Below are 21,709 nucleotides of genomic sequence, written 5' to 3'. Positions count from 1 at the left end.
CAGTGAATCCGGTATTTGAAATACCGGATTCAAATTTCCCAGTCAAATCCGGTATTTCAAATACCGGACTCAAAGTTTGATTTGACAAGAGAGAGAGAGTGGGACAGTGGTGGTACAGAGGGGGTACAGTGTGGTGGTACTGGTCGTACAGTGGTTGTCATCACGTTTCTCGAAACCGGTATTTGAAAAATTGGTTTCGATGAAACCCTAACACGTGTCATCTCGTGGTGAAACCCTAATATGCTAGGTTAACTTAATTAGATTTTTGTTGTATATATATAGTATGTGATGTCTTCTTCTTCATCAGTAAATATTAACAGTCAACAAACATTTTCAGATAACATTTCAAACACTTAAAAAAAAAAACAAACATTTTCAGATAACATTTCAAACACTTTCAAAAAAAATGGCTTCTTCTTCATCATTCAAACCCATTGTAGTTCAGTTAGTATGGGATGATCAAGTATCATTCATAAATGGAATCCTTCAAAATACAAATCCATCGAAAAGAAGAAGTTTTCCCATTTTTCACATGATGACTTATTCACAGATCTGTGATGTAACTTACAGTTGTTTTGGTGTTTGAAAACAACAGTTCAAACTGCAATTATATTTGTGATATGAATTTAAGGGCGTTCATTTTAGGAACTTAATTACGGATGATAATACTTTGGCAATGATTTATCATCTCGGTGAAGCGCAATTTGAAGTGAAGTTCGAGCCTAGTTTTACAAACCAGTTGTTAAGCTTGACTCAAAGCCAATGTTTTTTTCAAGGGAGTAACCAGCCAGAAGATAACGAAGATGATGAAGATAACGAAGATGATGCAGACAATGACGATGATGAAGACAATGAAGATGATGAAGACAATGACGATGAACATGTTCAAGATCATGAAATTGACCCAATGGTTGGTGGATCAAGCGACGAGGCACCTTATACAAGTGATGATACCATTGACGCATATAGCGTTGATGGGGATGTATCTGGAGATGAAGAAGAAGAAGGGGCTCATGCACAAGGTCCTTTGGAGCATGAAGAACTTGTTAATCTTGAAGATGATAATGAAGATCGTCTAATTCCATTCAATGAAGTTCAAGAAGATGTGGTATTTTGGTTGCCGGATAGAAATGTGATAGAAAAAGGAATGTTTTTTCAGAGCAAGGCGGAGCTTATACACGCTGTTAGGCTTTGGAACATAAGAGAAAACAGGGAACTTATTGTTATGGATACAAGGCCAGCGTTTTGGAAAGCACAGTGCATGACCAGGGGGAAGAATTATCATGGTGTTTTGGACCGGGTCTCGTGTAGGTGGGTTGTAGCTGGATCTAACAGAAACAGATTAGGATTGTTTCAGATCACAAAGTGGGTGGAGAGTCACAATTGTTATGGAGAAGTGATATCTAATAACAATCGTTGTATGACAGCAAGTATGATTGCTTCTGAAATTTTGTCACAAGTGCGGGAGGATTTAACTTTAAAAGTTAGACAGATCCAGGCCCAAGTAAAAACAACGTTCAATGTTGATGTGAGCTACGCCAAGGCGTGGAATGCAAGAAGGTTAGCAATTGAAAGGTTGTATGGAACTTGGCCGAGTAACTTTGATGCACTGCCCAAGTATGTTGCTGAATTACAACATGCTAACCCAGACACTGTTGTGGAATGGCTCCATTCTCCAACCAGTTCAAGCCATATACATACATTCAAGTATGTATTTTGGGCATTTGGACCGGCAATTAGGGCATTACAACGTTGTATTCCGGTGATCTTTGTCGATGGAACTCATTTGAAAGGCAGCTACAAAGGTAAGTTGCTAACTGTAGTGACAAAGAACGCCAATGGACAACTATTGCCGGTCGCTTATGGCTTGGTTGATGAAGAGTTTAATGAAAGTTGGGGATGGTTTCTAAATCTCTTTGAAGAGCATGTCGGGTCGCAGAGGCAAGGTGATTTGCGTATCATTTCAGACCGTCACCAAGGCATTCTTAATGCAGTGAGCCAAATTGGTGGGTGGCATCATCGGTATTGTTTGAGGCACGTTTGTAGCAATGTGAACTCGCACTTCAAGAACAGGAGAATCAAGAATCTGGCTTGGGTTATCGGTTCCACCTCCCAATCATCAAAGTATACTTGGGCGATAAACACAATCAAAGGTGAAGATGATGCTGTTTGGCCGTATTTGAGGAACATTGGTTTGGACAAGTGGACTCTAAGGCACGACTCGGCGCTTCATCGTTGGGGTAACTTAACGACAAACATTGCCGAGTGCCAAAACAATATCCTTGGTAAGGCTCGAATGCTACCTATTAGAGCTTTAATTGAGAGCACTTTTACTTGGACAAGAGACCATTTTGTCAACCAATACCGGAAGGCAAGTAGCTGGAACCCACTACTAGCTCGCAAAATGTGGCAGGTTTATCAGATGCGTGAACGAGCATCAACAAGCCATAGAGTGGAAGTGTTTGATGAACGAACAGGTAATTACACGGTCAGAACAAACCAAAGAAATGCACAAGGCGAGTACACATACAATGTTGTCATGGGGGAGAATAGGAAAAAATGCTCTTGTGGAGCTTGGCAGCATCAAAGGTTTCCATGTTCTCATGCCATTGCTGGTTGCGGGTATAGACAAGAGAGAGCTGCTAATCTTCCAAGTAAAAGGTACACAACTAGGACATGGATAAATCAGTATAATGCTGCACTTTCTCCCCTTCGAGAGGTGAATTACTGGGCGTCGGTAGAGTGGCAGATTCAGGGAGACCCTGAAAAACTGGTCATACAAAGGGGTAGGAGACGCACCAGACGGTACCGGAATGAGATGGATGAGAGTTCTACGAGCAGATCTTCAACCTCAAGACAACAAGCTAGATGTGGTATTTGCGGTCAATTGGGCCATAACAGGAAGACATGCCCTGAAATTTGAATATGTCATGCCATGAAATTTCAACCTTAATTAAAATGTTGTTTTTGTTTGTTTTACCTGAAATTATAATTTCTCTTTGTATTGATGAATTTGAAATTTATGTTTGTTTTTTCCTGAATTCCTAATCTGTTTTTAATTGGTTATCTGTTTTTAATTGGTTCTAACATGAAATAAAAACACATTTTATTGATAACGTTACAACATAAAATATAAAAAACATAGTACTTAAACTAAAATACAACACAAATTACTCATCATCTTTGCTAGACATTTTTCCCCAGCCGCGGTAAGCTTTTTCGTTTTCCCACCACTTGTCGTGTTGCGGGCATTTGACTTCCCAAGTACTTTTGCCTTCCCCGCAGTTGTCATGAAACGATTCGGCCCAGGTGCACTGGTCACCCAACGTGTGACCAGCGTCAAAAACGTCATCCACCACCCTCTTTATCTTCTTGATCTCATCCTGCAGAACCAACAAATACGTCTCTTCGTGCTTCGAGAGCTTACGGCCTGGTGCTTGTAGTGCCTCAAGGCGATGCTCGCATTGTCGCCTTTTCTCCCGTAGGTAACCCATTTGGTTAGAGAGTTCAGTTTGAAGGAGAGTATCCTCTTTGACATCAGCAATGATTCTTGATTTCATCTCTTCTTCGGTCAGACGAGGTCGTTGTACATTCTTGTTTGATGATGAGGAGGCCATTTTGTTAGCAAGAGTGTGTGAATTTGTAAAATAATTGAAAATGTGTCGTCGTGCAAATGAACTGTCTATGAGTTTGTATTTATAGCTTGGATTAAGGGACCAAAATTGTACATCTTTTGAATTTGAGGTACTAAAATGTTATAGGGACTAATTGTGTAAATATTTTAGCTATAAATATTGGCTGCTTATCAGATATTTCTTACAAACTCTCAAAATCTTATACATCTTAAATGGCTTCCTCATCCAATGTCTTTCGATCATGTAACCAAAAACCACCAATGACTGTCGATCAAGTGAATGACAGTATCATGGTTGATATCCTCGACCACCAAAAGTCCAAAGAGGAAATTGTTGAAATTTGTCTCAAACTGGCAGCGAAAAAGAAATGGTGTGCTGAAGAAATCCGTTATATACAAACCGGGCATTGTACTGAGCTTGAGTGTCAATATGTCACTTATTTGCAGGGGAAGTACGAGAAAATTCAACTTGCTATTGACCAACTTGCTAATGTGGTTTACACATTCAACGAGTTCATCATGACGGCCAAAGGAGTTCATGAGATGATGAAATAAGTTTGTTATTTAATAATGTGTTCTATGTATTATTATGTAGTATGTTTGTCGTTAATAAGTTCTATGTATTTTTAAATTATGAATAAAAGTGTGTTTTGATTAAAATACAAAGTAAACATAACAATACATAAACTATGTTTGTTAAAAAAAACTATTTAATTGGGATATAAGCCAAAATCTTAACCATCAACAAAACTATGTTTGTTTTTACGTCATTCTTGTATTTTTTGGTCAGTTATTTTGAAATCGGTTTTTGAAATACCAGTTTCGAACTTAGTACCCATTACCCCTATTCACGGTCACATCAACCTGACAGAAACCTGCAGTATCCGGTTTTTGAAAAACCGGATTCAAAAAGCAACATTGATTCAGTCTGTTGTCTTCAGGTGATGTGACAAGTCTGTTGACTGGCTACAGTGGTCGCGTGCATCAATTTCGAAACCGGTATTCAAAATCCCGGTTCTAAATATAGTATATATATATAACTCGGGTGTTTAAGCATTTGTAACATATATATCCGACATCTAAAAACCCATAACGATTTGTAAGTTATGGCTTTTTCATCGTCATCTGACCCATCATCACCTCCTACGGTAACATTTCATGCATTGAAAGCGCAATGTAAAGAAGATATAAGCGACGGGTATGAACTTTACTTGAAAATTAATGACTGTAAGCTGCTTATGGAACAAAGGAAGCTCGAGCATAACAAGAAAATAAAAGAAATAAGCAAAAAGGGCATCGGAATGATTATAAGTGAAGAAATGCATAAGGATTATCTTGAGACGGCATTACCAAGTATCGACGAAATAACATCTGAACTTGAGAAACTGTTAAAGTTGGTTAACAAAAAAATCGACTTGGCGACAATTTATAAATTGGAAGCTGAAGACGATTTCAGTTAAAAAGTTTATGTAGTATTTCAAATATGTATTATATTTATTTAAGTTTACGTATTCCTTTTATCCTTACTTTCATATATTATATTTTGAATATATTAATTTAATGTAAGTTGATGTAAGTTTTATATCCATTTTGTTTTTTTTTTAATTATTTCAATTAAACAATATTATAAAAAAAATATATTTATTTATAAAATATACAGATAGTTATTAACACAAACCTAAGAAAGAATTACAAGAAAAATATTATTTATCTATGCCCCCCAGTTCCACATCCCGGTGGATTGCCACGTTCTCGGTTACTTCTTCTTGGCTCGAACACGTCGTCCTCTTCTTCTCCTTCATCATTTGCCAGATTTGTAGCTGGCAGTTGAGAAGAACCAATATAAGGAGAGAAGTCTTGCATCGGATAAGGAGAAATGTTTCGAGCCGGTGGACCATTTCCGTAGTAAAAATCAGGATTAAAATGATGTGGAGGGAGATCAAACAGATTAGTTGGTCCTGCATTTTGGGTATAATAATTCGGGGTTTGAAAGCTACCCATGAAGAAATTACCCGGGAACATTTGATGGGTTGCTGAAGTCGAGGCTCCAGCCTGTGGGTTACCCGGTTGGTAACTTTGAAACCCTGAATTGGGTGTCGGCCTAAACACAGTTTGGGTATTAAAACTGGAAGGACCACCTGCCCAATTTTGAGGACCAGCACCAGAACTGCAAGGAGCTTGATAACTTTGGGAGGGAGGCATTTCAAATGGTTGTGGCTCAGGAAACTGCCAATTTTGAGACGAATAATTCAATCGTTCTTCCTGTTGAGTCAACGAAAATGTCTCCCTCGTTATTGTTCTAAAATCCCCAAACAAGTGACTTATCTGCGGATTTGCTTCTTGTTGTTGACGAGCTCGCTCGTCAACCTGTACCAAACTGTCTTGCTGCGCACATTTAAATATTAGTAACAAATAAATATTTATTAGTAGTAAGGTTTAATTAACAAAAATATACTTACATAAAACTGTTGGGTAACGTGCCATTGAGGGTACTGGCCTGGAGGCTGTTGCTGACCGGGCTTACCGACTGTTAAGACGGTACGCTCCAAATACCACTGCATATACCCTGGTGCACAGGTGGCCCCTCGGTCTCCCTGGTGGATCCGCTGCGCCCGGTTGTTCCACTGGTCGATATAGTCGGCATGTACTTCACAGTAATCGACCCTCGCTTTTCGCATTTTGATGAGGGTCTTATGCTGTGCTGGGGCCACCAAAGCATCATTATCAGGAATGGCTTGTATCAAGCCGAACTGTCTAGCAACTCTATCTGCTAGATGGAACTCCACTTCCTCCCAACAAATCAACGGGCCCATATATCTCCATATGCTTCGCCCAGTCTTACAACTCGCGGGGAGTATGTTGATAAAGTTGGTATACGGAGTCCATTCGAACTGCATTAATTAAAAAGTATTCAAAGATATTAACATATTATAACTTAGAGATTAATAAGTAAATATAACTTCAAACGTATTAAAACATATTAATTATTACCTAGTCAGGTGTTAGCGCATTGAAAAAAGAACGAAACGAAATTATACAGTGTCCCGGTGTATCACGATTTGAGTGGTCTCCACACCACTTGTTTGCTAAACAGCTTCCGTATTCATACACCTCTTCTTCTTCTCCGTCATCCGGTTTGAATGGCATGACTCGTAGGGCAATGCGTAGGAATCTTTCCCACGCCCAATACTGCAACAACAACAAGGGTCCATCAATGCCTTGTCTAGTAGGCCAAGTCCCCTTAGACAAATTCCTATACAAACAACAAAGGGTTGCTGAACCCCAGCTCCTTCGACCCATGCTCAGGTCTCCCAGAAACGACAAATAGTTAAGGCTAACATCATAGCTGTTAGAATCAGGAAAAAGCTGCGAACCAATAAGAGCTAGAATAACCCGTCTAGCCATTTGTTGGCAACGCTCCTCATCATTTGGGTCCCAATGTTCAAAAGTAATCGTACCCGCCAACCGATTAAACTTCATTCGACCTTTGCGCAAGTCGTCATCTTCCGGGTAAATACCCAGATACTCCTGACACAAATTCTTCCAATACCCAACATTTCGGGTCTCTGTAACCCACTTACCACACACCGGTGGTCCCTGTATGGGTAAACCCCATATCACCTGTACATCTTGCAAGGTGACAGTCGCTTCACCGATAGGAAAGTGAAACGTGTTGGTTTCAGGACGCCATCACTCAGCCAACGCGATGATCAAGTTGGCATGTATATGCCTGGAAGAGTTCGTAAAACCCAGCACTCCTGATATAACGTACAACCTCGTCGGGCACACCATCTTGCAGTAGTCTGTTAAGCCCTCCATCACCTCTTCTGCAACGTGGCTCTTCTGTGAGGGCACGGTCATGGGAGATGTTGTATGACCGATGTTCATCTGCAGCTTGTAGCCACAACAACTTTGGGTTTCTGGGAACACAGCTAACATTGATAGAGGCCATTTTTTTTTATGAAAATACTGCTTTGATAAATTGCTAGTTGATTGTTTATGAAAAATATATATTTTTGGGTGATCATCTATGAGAAAATATGCATGTATATATATAATACATAGTCTGCTACGTTGTTGCATGGGCTTTTTTTGTCTGAACTTGAAACCGGTTTTGGAATTATCGGATTCAGTCATCTCGTACTGTTCCTACTGCCATCTTCCTGCACCTCTGGACCAAGGTCACATCACATCAACCAGGGTATCGCTAGGCATCGACACGTGTTAGGGATTGGTTGAATCCGGTATTGGAAAAACCGGACTCAAAGTAGGTTTTGGTTGAATCCGGTATTGGAAAAACCGGACTCAAAGGTTCTGTCATGTCACTGCACACTCTGTCTCTGCCTGCACGTCTATCTGTCTGTCTGTCTGACTCTGTACCACCACTGTCCCACTCTCTCTCTATTGTCAAATCAAAGCTTGAGTCCGGTATTTGAAATACCGGATTCAAATTTCCTTTTTGAAACCGGTATTTCAAATACCGGATTTGACTGGAAAATTTGAATCCGGTATTTCAAATACCGGATTCACTGGTTTTATAAATTTTTTTTTTCCAAAACTTGTTTGACAAAACACCCTTGAAATACACCCTTGACAAAACACTCAAAGGTTATCTTGTTTGTTTGGTCGTGGTCCATTTGGAATGCTAGAAACAACTTCATTCATAACAACATTCGGGTTACAGGTGAAGAGGTTTTCAACTATATATGTTATATCGAACTCTTACATTTGGATCCCAAATAGAAGCAAAAAGCAATCTATATCTTGGCTGGAGTGGAAAGAGAATCCTATTAGATATGGATAACGAGGCAAGCAGTATCATGCATGTGGTTGTCTTATTGCTCGAGGTGGGTGGCTTCCAAAGGTAATCCTCGCAGCAAGGCCCTGAGTCTTTATTTAGTTTGGTATTGTAAGTTTTTGGTTATGTATCTGACTAATATATGTAATTGCTAGTAACTTGCTAGTGGTCACGTTTTATTAATGATATTTCTGCCGTTCGAAAAAAAAAACTAATTGTCCCACAGAAACATATTGTGAGAGTGCTAATTTCATTTTATATGGATCAGTAGAAATAACACGGGACTCTATTTTTATATGCAAATCAGACAATAGATTTTTGACAAGTTTATCACGATGACAAAGAATATAAGAGATGAGAGTCGTGTTCGAGAAAACACTGAACAAATGGACAGTTGTGCTGTAAACTCAAACTTTCAAAAACTACGAGGGAAGTGCATGACCAGCAAACATGTTCATATATAAAATAAAGTATATTATTTGGGAAGCGCAATTAAATTCTAAAATCCGATACGTGTGCGTATAATTGCTAGTTATAAATTAAGATGATTAGAGCCTATTGTACGTTAACACTTGTCTTTTTTTTAATTGGATGGTTTGGTTTCTTACTAAAGATGTTAGGTGGTAAAGATTAATTGACCAAATCAGTAAATTTTTTATAGTTGTTTAAAATAAGGTTTAATCACTAGATACACCATGTATTTTCCTTCTTGTACACGGTTGCATAATATCAAATTTTATTGAAGTGAAACACTCTTATTCTTTCATTTTTTATACATGGTTGCATAACGTGACCGGCTTTAGCCAGTAAATTCTATTTTTTGCACTAGACCCAGTTGACTTTTAAGTCAACATAATATGTTTCAAACTAGCAACTTCGAGATCGAATAACTTGTAACCGAAACACGATCCAACCAAACGGCTTTCACACATGTATTCTCTATACCCCAATCTATATATATCAACTAAGTAACAACCTTAAAACTTGCACAATCAACCCGAAAACCTTACGAGAGCACAAAAACTAACTTTCATGGAACGATCAGATGGTAACGAAACTTCACCAAACTTTACACATAACTTAATGAAACATAAACGAACTCATAGAAACTTTCAGAATGAAATTCTAACGTGTAACTTTTGCACAACACATATCTAAAGTTTAAGAACACTAAAATGGTAACGAGAGATATACTCAACCAAATCACAAACCGTAACTTGCAAATGACTTTAATAACATCAACTAAGAAAAACACACTGAATTTAAGCAATAATGATCGAAAATTTGAACTGAAATTGAAACGAAAGTTTAACTGGGTCACGTTGTAACTTACAAAATAAACAGCTACACAACTAGAAACGAAAGTTTCTATGAGTTCGTTTATGTTTCATTAAGTTATGTGTAAAGTTTGGTGAAGTTTCGTTACCATCTGATCGTTCGCATGAAAGTTAGTTTTTGTGCTCTCATAAGGTTTTCGGGTTAGTTTTCCGGTTGATTGTGCAAGTTTTAAAGTTGTTACTTAGTTGATATATATAGATTGGGGTCTAGAGAATACATGTGTGAAAGCCGTTTGGTTGGATCGTGTTTCGGTTACAAGTTATTCGATCTTGAAGTTGCTAGTTTGAAACATATTATGTTGACTCAAAAGTCAACTTGGTCTAGTGCTAAAAATAGAATTTATAGGCTACAGTCGGTCACGTTATGCAACCATGTATAAAAAATGAAAGTATAAGAATGTTCCACTTCAATAAAATTTGATATTATGCACCCGTGTATAAAAAGAAAAGTACATGGTATATCCAGCGATTAAACCCTTTAAAATAAGATATACATTTTTAAATTAAACTATCTAGGTAATATTCACTACTTTAAAATGTAGCATAAAATGACATGAGATAAATGGGTTCGGGCCATCCAAAGTCACATTTAATACATAAAACCTCCCAAACTACTTAGATTTCCTTTGACAAACTATTATCGTGGTTGTAAAATTCTCCCGAGTCGGCCGAGTACCCAAAATAAACTTTTGACTCCCCACCTTATCGAGTCGAGTCTGAGTCACAAGTTCTCTTACCTTGATACCAGGGGCAGATTTAGCTTGGGGGCAGAGAGGGCAACTGCCCCCACTCTAATTTTGATATTATATGTATTTTTTTTTAATTTTGAAGTATATTTGGAATTTTTCTTTAAAATAGAGTGAAAAAACTTAATAATCGATGATGGAACCATGTTTGATATACTTAAAAGATTGTTGAAGTATCAATGGATATAGATCAATGGAAAAACTAATTTGTGTTTCAATGGTGGTGGTTTCGTTGTTGCAGGGGACAAAAGAAAGAAGACGACTTATTTTCTAAAGTTACCTTACTTTTTTGTTTTTTTCCCTTTCAAGTCCTCAAACTCTGTTAGTATTATTATATTGACTTTTATACTTCATAGAAACCTTTTAACCTATAAACTTTATATACGTATAAAAGTTTTTTTATTTAAAAAAAATACTAAAATTATAGCAATATTTCAAATTAACACCATTTTTTTTTTCATTTTGGAATAAACATAATCTTAAAATGGTTAATTGAAAGTTTGAAACTAAACCTTCCTTTTTAAAAGATATCTTACTTAATATTAAAGTTTAAGCACAATTGTTTTGTTTTTCAAAAGTAAGTTGACAATTAAAATGAATTGATACTTGTTATTAGTACTTATGAACTAATCATTTTATATATTTTAAGAAAATTATAAGTTTTTTTTTAAAATAGTATCCATGGTAGTATTTTTCAAGCATTTAGATCGGTCAATGAGAAATTTTGTAGTAAGTTATTTCAATAAAATCTGTCTTCTAAAATATCTATAACTACTAGCTTGACTTTTTTTAAGTATAAATTGTCTTTAAAAAAAAACATAGTTGATGTGAGGTTCTACTTTTATAAATTTTAGTAGAGACAATTGCGAGTGGCTTTCTCTGGGCATTAAAAATTTCAAGACCGATCGTAACTATGATATATGACTTTTAATTTGCCCCCGCACAGTGAATTTTCTGGCTCTGTCTCTACATGATACGCACAATATATGATGATGAAACGTGATTCTATCAACTAATCTTACGTTTTATTTTCAGATTTTGAATTATTATGTTACATTTTTAAACAAATATGCTAAAATTTGAAGTTTGGAAGATATTTTTAAAGTTCTATTACATATAATTTTAAAAATACTTATGTTTGGATGTAAAATTCCAATCCGAGTTTTCTCCGAGTTGAGTCCGAGTCTCCAAAAACTCTTGACCCTCCCCCTCGTCGAGTCGAGTCCGAGTCACGAGTTTTCCAAACAATAATTATTAACTATAGAAAAGCTAAAATATTGTGGACAAAAAGTATTTGAGGTCATCCTAACCGGACCGCAAATATTACATATTTTGTCCTGTGTCCCAATGCTTGTGATACCTATATATTTTTTAAAAAAATTTCATCTGTTGCGGACAGGATTAGAAAATGGCACAAAGTTTGATTAGGATGATTCTTCATTATTTGAAGGAAGGTCTGGTGGATACTGAGATACTACTCAAAATGAAACTGTTCGGCTTATAGATGCAATGAATTGTCCTTGGACTGATGCAACTTTTGAGACCCAGGTTTTCATTGAAACATGTCGAGGATACTGGGATTCAATGGGACAAATGTGTTCTAATGGCTTACAAAGACACAAATTTACAAATCAAAGTAGGGTACGTACCAAAATGGACTATAAGGCAACCGGTCAACATACGTAATTTTGTGTATGGTCATATCTACCGGATCCCGTTGGGTTGTCACCAAACATTTTCTCTACACTTATTAGTTATCTATTCAAATAGTAATATATTTCAATTTGATTGCATGCCTAGGAGGCTAGGAATCTCAAAGCAAAACGTGCAGAGTAATGGTGATTTGTTGACTTTTGGGCTAGTTGACTTGGTAGATGGATGATTTCCCAACCAGTGTTCACAGAGTAGAACCAGTCCCGTTTCTTTTTTAATATTTTTTATTAGAATGTTTGAAGACGTTTGCAGATTTAGATGCATTACTACTAATTAGTATCCGTAATACCAAATTGACTTCAGCTTATTATACCATGATAATGTACTACTCGTATTATCCATACAGTGTATTGCGCGAGTTTTTCCCCTATAACTAAGTAAAATTAAGTATTTGGAATAAATCATAAATAAAAGTTTCCCGTCATAACATTCATAAAGTTATGACCTAATAACATGTAAAATTGGAAATTTGGAATACCTGTTAAATATAAATTCAATATAGAATAATCAAATAGTTGTTGTCGCTGTTCATGTTGTATCCTGGAAATCTCTTACCAAAACATACGGATTTTTTTAGTTGGGCTGGATTCATATTTATTTTATTGGGCTGGGGTTATTCTAAATAAGTATCAAAATTACCGGGAAAAAATCCGGGTTAACAAAGTCGTTTTTTACCCGGTCAAACCCGAATTTCACTAAAATCGGTTCGGGTTTTCAAAAAACCGAAGCTTTGAAACCGGTTTTGATTTTTGGGTTTACGAACCGGTTAGAGACCGGGTTCAAAATGGGCAGGGTTCGTTTTTGGGAGGAAAAAAAAATGGGATAACCTGATAAAAACCAGTCCACGTTTGAACAAAAACCGGGTTCATCCGGTTCGGGTTGGATCAAACTTAGTTTTGGTCCCGTTGTCTTAAATCCAGTTCGGGTCAAGTTGGTCAAACACAATTTTTTTTCCAACTCTAGTGTTGGGCTTGAGTTGGATGGGTTCATCGCCCCTCTCTACACTTTTGGATCCGCCTATGCATTGGGTATCATACAATTAAGGGTGTTAAATTTTTAATCTGAAGAATGGAAACCCCGGCTTGGAATGTCCGGCCACCACCGTTGAATACAATATTTGCCAACGTGGGATCAACTTTATTACGTGTAGGAATAATTTTGTATTATCTAACTAATAAAATATAAAGTCTAATCTAACATTTCCAGATAATTTAATCAAGCAGGGCAATTCCTTATAAAAAGTCGTCGTTGACTAGGAAAGACTATCGGGTGGATGTTAATACTACACTATGTCTATTATATCATTGGATCCATCCTAATGATACATTATGGCAAATCCCCATGAACTTTCACAAACAGTTTCATTAACTAATGGTCATAGTTATGACATATTTTTAAGTTTTAGAGGTGTAGACACTCGGTATAACTTCACAAATCACCTTCATAAGGCCCTCTTAGATGCCAATATCGAGACATTCTTGGATGAAGTGATTGCATATGGAGAAGATTTGAGACCAGAACTGGAAACTGCAATTAGATCATCCAGGGCATCTATTGTTGTGTTTTCAGAAAACTACGCTTCTTCGAGATGGTGCCTTAATGAATTGGTTTGGATTCTAGAACAACAAAAGAACTCTGACCATAGAATTATCCCGGTCTTCTATCACGTTAATCCTGCTGATATAAAGGACCTACAAGGAAGCTTTGGAGATGCATTCGCAAAGCATAGGCAAAAGATTGAGGACGAGAGAAATCCGGAGATAAGAAGTCAACTGGTTTCGAAGATGAAGCTATGGAGAGAAGCACTTGTAAAGGTTGCTGGTTTGAAAGGGCATGATGTAGATGACAAAAAGTAATCAACCACTTTCTTACTCGTATTCTTATTCTCATTTATCAAGATCATTAGTTAAGCTTTGTCATTAATATTATTATTAATTAATATATATGCACATACACATACACATACACATACACATACATATACATACATACGTGTATATATATACAGGGAAACATTTTGCATTCAATTCTTAACGGTCCTTAATTAATCGCTATGTCGTAACATTCTTTGTAAGTATGATGATAAAGCAACTGTAGTAAGTTGATAATGTACAGCCTTACAACTTTTAATATAGTACTTTAATGGTATTGTTGAAACATATTATTGCAATAAATTGGTCCAAAGATGTTTTTTACGTACACAACTATATATTTATTTTTTATATCGAGTACTTATAATGGTAAATTTGGGTTTAGCGATTAAAAAGTTTTGAACCGACAATCTCTTTATCATAGGTTACTTTAGATGAAAAGTTTTTTGGTAGATGAAAGAAAGATGTTGAGTAGACAGTAGGTCGATCTTTGGTTATTTGGGTATCGGTATCAGGTAACTGGAATTGGGTATTTGGGGCTGGGAATAGGTCTCTAATCTTTTCTTTTAATCACCCTAACAATACACAAACATACGCAGAGATTAGGCTACAATTTAGGAGCAAGGTCTCTAACTATTTTACTTTTAGTAGAGAAAACGCATGGTACATTTATCAAACATCTAGCGACATCTAGCACAATACACATATCTGTTGATCTATGTTTTAGGTCTATCCATTAATAGATTATATTGACAGCTATGCAGTTGCAGTTGTCAATAATATACATGACTTTTTATTCATCTACATTTCCGGATTTGGTCTTGTTTACCTTTTCAAGTTAATTAGTGTTTTGGTAGTCCTAATTGAAGTCAGTTTTTCAGGCTAGAGACGGAGCTTATTGATAAAATTATTGAAGACATCTACAGTAGATTAGGTGTACTCTTAATGTCTAAACCGCCAAACCTTATAGGGATGGAACATCATATTTGCTTAATCAGTTCATGGTTGAAAGATGGATCAACTCATCCTGCTGACATTCTCACTATTTATGGTATGGGCGGGATTGGGAAGACATCTTTGGCCAAATTAATCTATAGCTTGTACCGTTGTCAATTCCAAAGAAGCAGCTTTATTGAAGACATCAATAGGAATAGTAAAAAACTTCTAAGTTTCCAAAAACAGCTTTGTGCTAACATTTCAAGAACAAGTTCAGTAGAAGTTTCTGATATTTCTGCATACACCTGTACGATTGAGAAGGTGCTATCATCTAAAAAAGTGTTATTAGTACTTGATGACGTTGACGATCTTGACCAGCTGAAGAATTTACTTGGAAATAAAGGTTTTCATAACGGGAGCAAAATCATAATTACGTCCAGAGATGCATCGTTGACCAAGAAGCTAAAACTAGATGTTCAACCCAAACGTACAATGTGCTTACTTGAAGGTTTGAGTTTCGAATCGTCACTGGAACTTTTCAGTTTGCATGCATTCACTTGCAACAGTGTCAAAAAAGGTTACGAAGAGATGACTAAAAAGCTTGTGAATTATTGTGACGGACATCCACAAGCTCTTATAGTAATGGGCCGTAATCTTTGGGACAGAAGTCAAGCTGCATGGAAGGAATACATAGATGGGCTAAACGAAGAAACAGATTCTCGTATCAGAAAGCAATTGCAAATGAGCTTTGAGTCTCTGCAAAACAATGATAAGGAATTATTTATGCATATTGCTTGTTTTTTTGCCGGGAAGGATAGAGTTTTTGCTGAAACAATTTTACACGAATGTGATATCGGCACACTAAATGGGATCAAGAATCTCGTTGATAGATGTCTTCTCACAATTGGACCACGGAACGAATTAAAGATGCATCAGTTGCTTCAAGATATGGGGAAAGATTTCGTGCGGAAAGAACATCTCAGACCATGGCGACGTAGTCGAATATGGAGTCATAAGGAGTTTTTCGAAGTGTTACGAAAGAAAAAGGTAAGAGGCTGTGTATAATTGTCCATAATTATCCTTGTACTTGCCAATGGGTTGGTGATTCATTGATAAGGTCTTTGACCTTGGGGAACTCTACCAGGGTTGAAATTTCACTTCCTACATTTGTAGGAGTGGATTATTGGGGGGTTTTTCAAGAGTCCTGGGTTTCATCCCAAGCATGCATGGTTCGAGCTCCGCATACTGCCTAATTGGATGTCACTGTGGTGTCTCGAATGTTAACCGCCAACTACTAAATACTAACTCGTTGTTCAAAAAAGATATATATTATCCTTGTACTTAGTATTTTGTGTTATACGCATACACTTGCATAACCTTTTACCTTTTTCTATTTTGGATTCCCTTTTCTCTTAGGATAAGGGAACTCTTAAAGGCATCATCCTTGACTGTAGTGTGGGTGGGGAAGATACGACACATGGATCACTTGAGGTCGAAATGGATGTACTGAGAACCATGGATAGTTTAGATCTCCTACAACTCAATCATGTTAAATTTAAGGGATCTTATAACTTCCCCAAAAATTTAAGATGGTTGTGTATTCATGGGTTTCCTTCACGGTCTTTACCTTCAGACTTGCCAATGGGGAATCTGGTTGTTCTTGACATGACAAACAGTAAAATTGAATCTTTTGACTTGTCTAATAGTGTCAAATCATTTCAATGGCTGGCTGGGAAGAAAACAAAGGTAATGTATGTTAAGCAGCCTCTTCATTTATTTGTTTTATCATGTTGAGTTACTGCAATTCGTTAAATTCTTGTACTTATCCCCATTTTAACAGTTGCTAGGATCATGCTCCAAGGATGAATGGAGTCTTGGATCATTGAAGATTCTTAATTTGAGTTTCTGTTATCAGCTTCGTAGTCTCCAAGACTTTTCCAAACTCCCCGCACTTGAAAGGTTAATACTTGCAGGTTGCAGAAGTTTGGTTGAAATTAGTAAATCTATTGATAAATGCACTGAACTTGTCGTAGTTGATTTAAGTTACTGCATCATGCTTAAGAAGCTTCCAACGACTCTGTCCAATCTAAAGAATCTCGAAGCACTCTCTCTAGATGGCTGTAATCTTGATAAATCTTCACTAGAAGATTTACAAAAAATAATCAATCTTAACACGAGCCTCCAAGCTTCTTCCTCTGACACTAAGGTGCCTCATGTAATGTCCTCCAAAATATGTTTAGCAACGTCATTAAATTACAAGCCATCTGAATGTGACAGTTGGCGCGAGGAATCATATCCTATGGCATGCAGTAGCCTAGCCATGTCAGACGCATTAACTTTAGATGGAAATCCGATTGTTATTTTGCCCAATGGTGTTAGAAGCCTTCGGAGAATTGAGTTGCTCAGTTATGAAGAACACGACATGCTAAAGAAAATCAAACACCCTACATGCACACGAAGAAATTTGAAATTTAGCCGATGGGACTTGCTAACGAACCTATATGATCCAAACGTGTCCCCAATCACCAAAGCACTCAGCATTTATTTAGAAGCACAATCATTGCCCGAAATAAAAGGAGTTGTCCAACTCCAACCAATAGCAGATGTTGAAGATCTGATATATGGATTGGATTGGAAGGATTTTGATTTAATAAAGAATAAAAAGGTAGAAACTACGCATAATTTGATAAGAAAAGACACATCTTCCTCTGTGTGTGTGTGTGTGTGTCTCATATCTATATCTATCTATCTATGTATCTTTTTCTTTTTTTTTGACCGGCATTCAATTCTATCCTACTCCTACTCTTAAATTACACATATGTCTGGAAACCAGGACTTTCGAAAAACCCCTATTAATCCACCCCCACAAATGTGAGAAGTGAGACTCGAACTCAGGTGTATCCTCCAAGGTCAAAGACCTAACCAATGGGCAAATCGTGCTAATTAACCTTTCATTTAGCAGTTCATTTTGATTTTGGAATCAATCTATATTTATATCTATTTATATATGAATTTACAATTCATGCTAATTAACCTTTTATTTCGCAGTTGCTTTTTGAGTTTGGAATATTCAGCACGTTTTATGGGGGGAAAGAGATGCCAAAATGGATTAGGGATAGAAACAACGGGCCATCAATTAATTTTATCGTACCCTCATCTTCAAAGAATCTCAGAGGATTGAATTTCTGCTATCTCCAGACAGGTCGAGATCCAGATAATGGTGTTAATTTACCAACAGTCAAAGTTCGTAATGAAACAAAAAACTGCACTTGGATATACAAGCAGTATATTCACTGGGTCAAAGTAGATGAAAAGTGTCTCATATGGTTAAGCCATTGGATGTTCGGAAAGAAGGAGATGGAAAACGGCGATCACATTACTATTTCTATACCACCCGAGGATAATGTTAGCATAAGAGAGTGTGGGATTAGTTTTGTGTATGATGATGGAACGATGCAAGAAGATGTCTTGGGTGATTACAAGAAATGGGATCACATAATTGGCCGGGATCTCTCTCCATTTTGCTTAACAACAAAAGAATACTTCCTAGATAACCATCGCTTTTTTTGGTGGCATATTGATTGTCCAGTTAATCGTCCCTTCATTAAAAACGGCGCCTGTTATGAAGGTTGTTCTTTCTAATAAACTAGCCTTTGTAGTTTTCTCTTCTTTACTTCATTTCCAGGAATATATATAGAATATTATTATCTGGTGGAATCATGACAAACTGTAGGGTTTACTAAAGTAAAACTCATTGATGTATTAATCTTCTTTTTTTATTTAGAAGAGGGAGTGTACTATAGAGCTATTCCTCAAGAAAAGGTTGACATGGTCTGTGGCTCACTAGTGGTACTTTCTGATCCCCAATTCCCTTTTATCATTCCAAACATGTTATCAACTTATCATGAACTTTTATGGTGCCAGGATAAAGCGTAATGAAAGAGTTGCAACTTGCAATATTGCAGTGGATTCAAGGAAATGGTAACATCAAAGTATACTGCCTGCCTACTATAATGGGTTTGCATTATCTGACAGGCAAAGCTCTTATGCTTACACTATACTCCAACCTGAAGATTGTTAGAAATATTCAAAATTTTCACTCCTTTTGTAATCCTTGTAGTTATTGTTTCGGATGAGTCTAAATTCACATTGTAACTATACATTTTGGTATCTAGTGTCACACCCCCAAGATGCGGTACTACATGGGGTGCGACTTTTCAAGTAATCACAACATAAGATATAATCAACGACCACTAAACGTGTCGTTTTTGAAATACATTTAAAAATATCATCGTTTTGATAAACATAATAATACAATACTTGAAATTGAAATTTGTTCTTACAACATTAGATTATTAAACAAAATAATAAGATAAAGACTTTAGCAAAGTGATAAGTCAATTTCCTAAGGTCTGAGAGACGGGTTAAGCTGTCCTTAGCGCATGCAACAATAGGCATTCCAAGTCATAGCAATTCGTTTAATTTCCTGAAATACATGCTAAAAGTTGTCAACATAAAGTTGGTGAGTTCCATAGGTTTTTATATAAAAGTAGGTTCCATCAACCACAAGATTTCCGAGTAGCCATTGTCTAAAAACAATGCTAAAGTAAAAAGAGTATACATTGAACTAAGCTCACGAAACGAAACTTGACAGTGGTGTGCCTCAAGTTGGAGCTACCAACCCGGACGGGGAGTGTCAATCCCAAATAGCGCTACCCAATATATCCACGTTTATGTCCATAACTAACCGTTTCATGATAGTGAGGCCTTAAGTGAACAGAGTAACTTAGTACAATCTATGTATACACTTTTCAAAGTACTCATATCCATCATACAAGTAAAGAGCATGCATTTCACCCCAATAATAATTAAATAAAGCAGGGCTATGAAAACTCACCTTAGAGATTTGTGAACGTGGTAAGTATAAATGCGAGTAAATTTCCAAACGTGTGACGTTAACCTAAATGCACAAAAATAAATATTTGTCTTAATAATATGTTTTAATCATAATTATTCTAAAAGCTTTTCATCAAGTAAAGAGTTGGTATATTTATTGTCTAAATTTATTGTAATTTGTTATGAAAAATATATATTCTCAAAGTTATTTAAAGTTTGATAAATAACTTTTGTTTGAATGTTTCTATCTTACATAGTGCTTTATTTATAAAATAACATCTTCTTGTATTAATAATACAAAGGTATACTTTGTATTTGTATGTTTCAAAAATTTCGACAGCTTTAGGATCGTGATTGTCATGATGCATTTTGTGTTGGAAGTAATATTATTTTCACTTTTGTATTTAACTAGTTATATAATGAATAATTATATAAAGTTTTAGAGGGTAAAATGAATATATCGTTTTATCATTTTTAATGAAAAGTCATTAGTATGTATCTAGTCTACTCCATGTTCATAAATTAACTTCCTAAATGCATATTCTATATTTTCTTCTAAATAAGAGGTTCTGGCGTTTGTTATTTCACAAATACTAAAACGGTTTTAAATATAGTTCATGCTAAAAGTTTACTAAAAATAAATACAAAAGTATCTGCTTAAAAGCTTGTCATCACTTTTAGAAAGCCAATATAAAACCTTGACCATATATCATTTTCTATTTATTTTGAAGTTAGTAAGATAGTTGTACAGATTTTGGTCCCCACACTACCCATCACCACCATGATATAAAAGAAAGAAATATGAAGCCACTTTCATATTCCCATCATTCATACGTGAGATTCAACATTTCAAGTACAACTAATATTTTATTTGGCTTTTACAATCATTTCTCTTTATTATGGTTAAAAGGACTTTCTTGAACTATAACCTCTTATTCTTAATCTGCCTAAACCATACTACCATATTAGTTTAACCCTTTTATTCATCATAAAATATAATAGTAGTAATCGGTTAACAGCTTTAAGTGTTGGTTTCTCCCAACCCAAACCCATAATATACATAATTAATTACACCAAAATATGGGTAAAAGAATATACATATGAAACCCAACAACTAATAATATAGAGAAATACATAATATTTTTAAGGTGATGAAGTATCTAATAATAATAAGGTAGAGAGATATGATAAAGATAAACTTGTGAACAATTCATGTTCTTGCTCCTACCATCATTCAAGTATTTAAAACAAAAGGTTAAACACCCAAATGATAGCAAGTGGGTCTTCAAGTAAAACCCAAAATAAACAAGAAAAGAGTTAAACCTATTGATTTAAGATGACTAGATGTTGTTGCAGTGTGGTGGGGGTTCGGTGGTGTACTGGTGGTGTTGTGCCGCTGCTCCGTTGGTGGCTGCCGGCGGTGGTGGCTGGCTGGTCTGAATAGTATGAAAGGTGGAGGGAGAGAGAAGGAGTCAAGGACTTGTTTGTTTGTTTCCCGTTTTTTTATTTATATATTTATAAGTATATATGAAATAAAATGAAAGTATGAGGGAACCATTACCTTATATGGGGTATGTATATATATAGGGACACGTGGGTTTAGATATTTTGGTGGAAGGGAACGGTTTTCGGGGTTTGGTTGGGGTAACAAGTCTAGTTCCATATTAAGCATGAGTTAAGTAGATGTGTGGATATCCATTTATGTTTGTGTGTTCATTTTGTAACAATAATAATAATAATGCCTAGTTTAAGTTCACCTGGACTTTAGCAATGTGTCA

The 21,709-nt window shown here is 36.2% G+C and overlaps 3 protein-coding genes and 1 long non-coding RNA gene across 4 annotated transcripts; 3 read left to right on the top strand and 1 right to left on the bottom strand.

Moving 5' to 3' along the window:
* The first annotated feature begins 676 nt into the window (after positions 1-676).
* Positions 677-2,923, top strand: LOC122583444. Its single transcript, XM_043755845.1, has one exon. The coding sequence runs from the start codon at positions 677-679 to the stop codon at positions 2,921-2,923; it is 2,247 nt and encodes a 748-aa protein (XP_043611780.1).
* A 10,633-nt stretch (positions 2,924-13,556) lies between these two features.
* Positions 13,557-14,084, top strand: LOC122583442 (disease resistance protein RPV1-like). Its single transcript, XM_043755844.1, has one exon. The coding sequence runs from the start codon at positions 13,557-13,559 to the stop codon at positions 14,082-14,084; it is 528 nt and encodes a 175-aa protein (XP_043611779.1).
* Positions 14,085-15,071: 987 nt separating this feature from the next.
* On the top strand, positions 15,072-18,677 carry LOC122583441 (disease resistance protein RPV1-like). The gene is made up of 4 exons (XM_043755843.1): positions 15,072-16,082; positions 16,452-16,781; positions 16,876-17,700; positions 18,084-18,677. Exons 1-4 carry the CDS (start codon positions 15,072-15,074, stop codon positions 18,675-18,677), a joined length of 2,760 nt encoding a protein of 919 aa, XP_043611778.1.
* A 698-nt stretch (positions 18,678-19,375) lies between these two features.
* On the bottom strand, positions 19,376-21,420 carry LOC122580803. Its single transcript, XR_006320881.1, has 3 exons — positions 21,255-21,420; positions 19,933-19,995; positions 19,376-19,521 (listed from the first exon to the last, which is right to left on the bottom strand). It is a non-coding gene; the product is annotated as an uncharacterized LOC122580803 (long non-coding RNA).
* Between the last annotated feature and the right edge of the window lie 289 nt (positions 21,421-21,709).

The sequence above is a fragment of the Erigeron canadensis genome, chromosome 9 (assembly GCF_010389155.1).
Source record: "Erigeron canadensis isolate Cc75 chromosome 9, C_canadensis_v1, whole genome shotgun sequence".
Taxonomy (NCBI): Eukaryota; Viridiplantae; Streptophyta; class Magnoliopsida; order Asterales; family Asteraceae; genus Erigeron; species Erigeron canadensis.
Note: the sequence above shows the minus strand (reverse complement) of the source record. Positions and strands in the feature narration are given on the sequence as shown.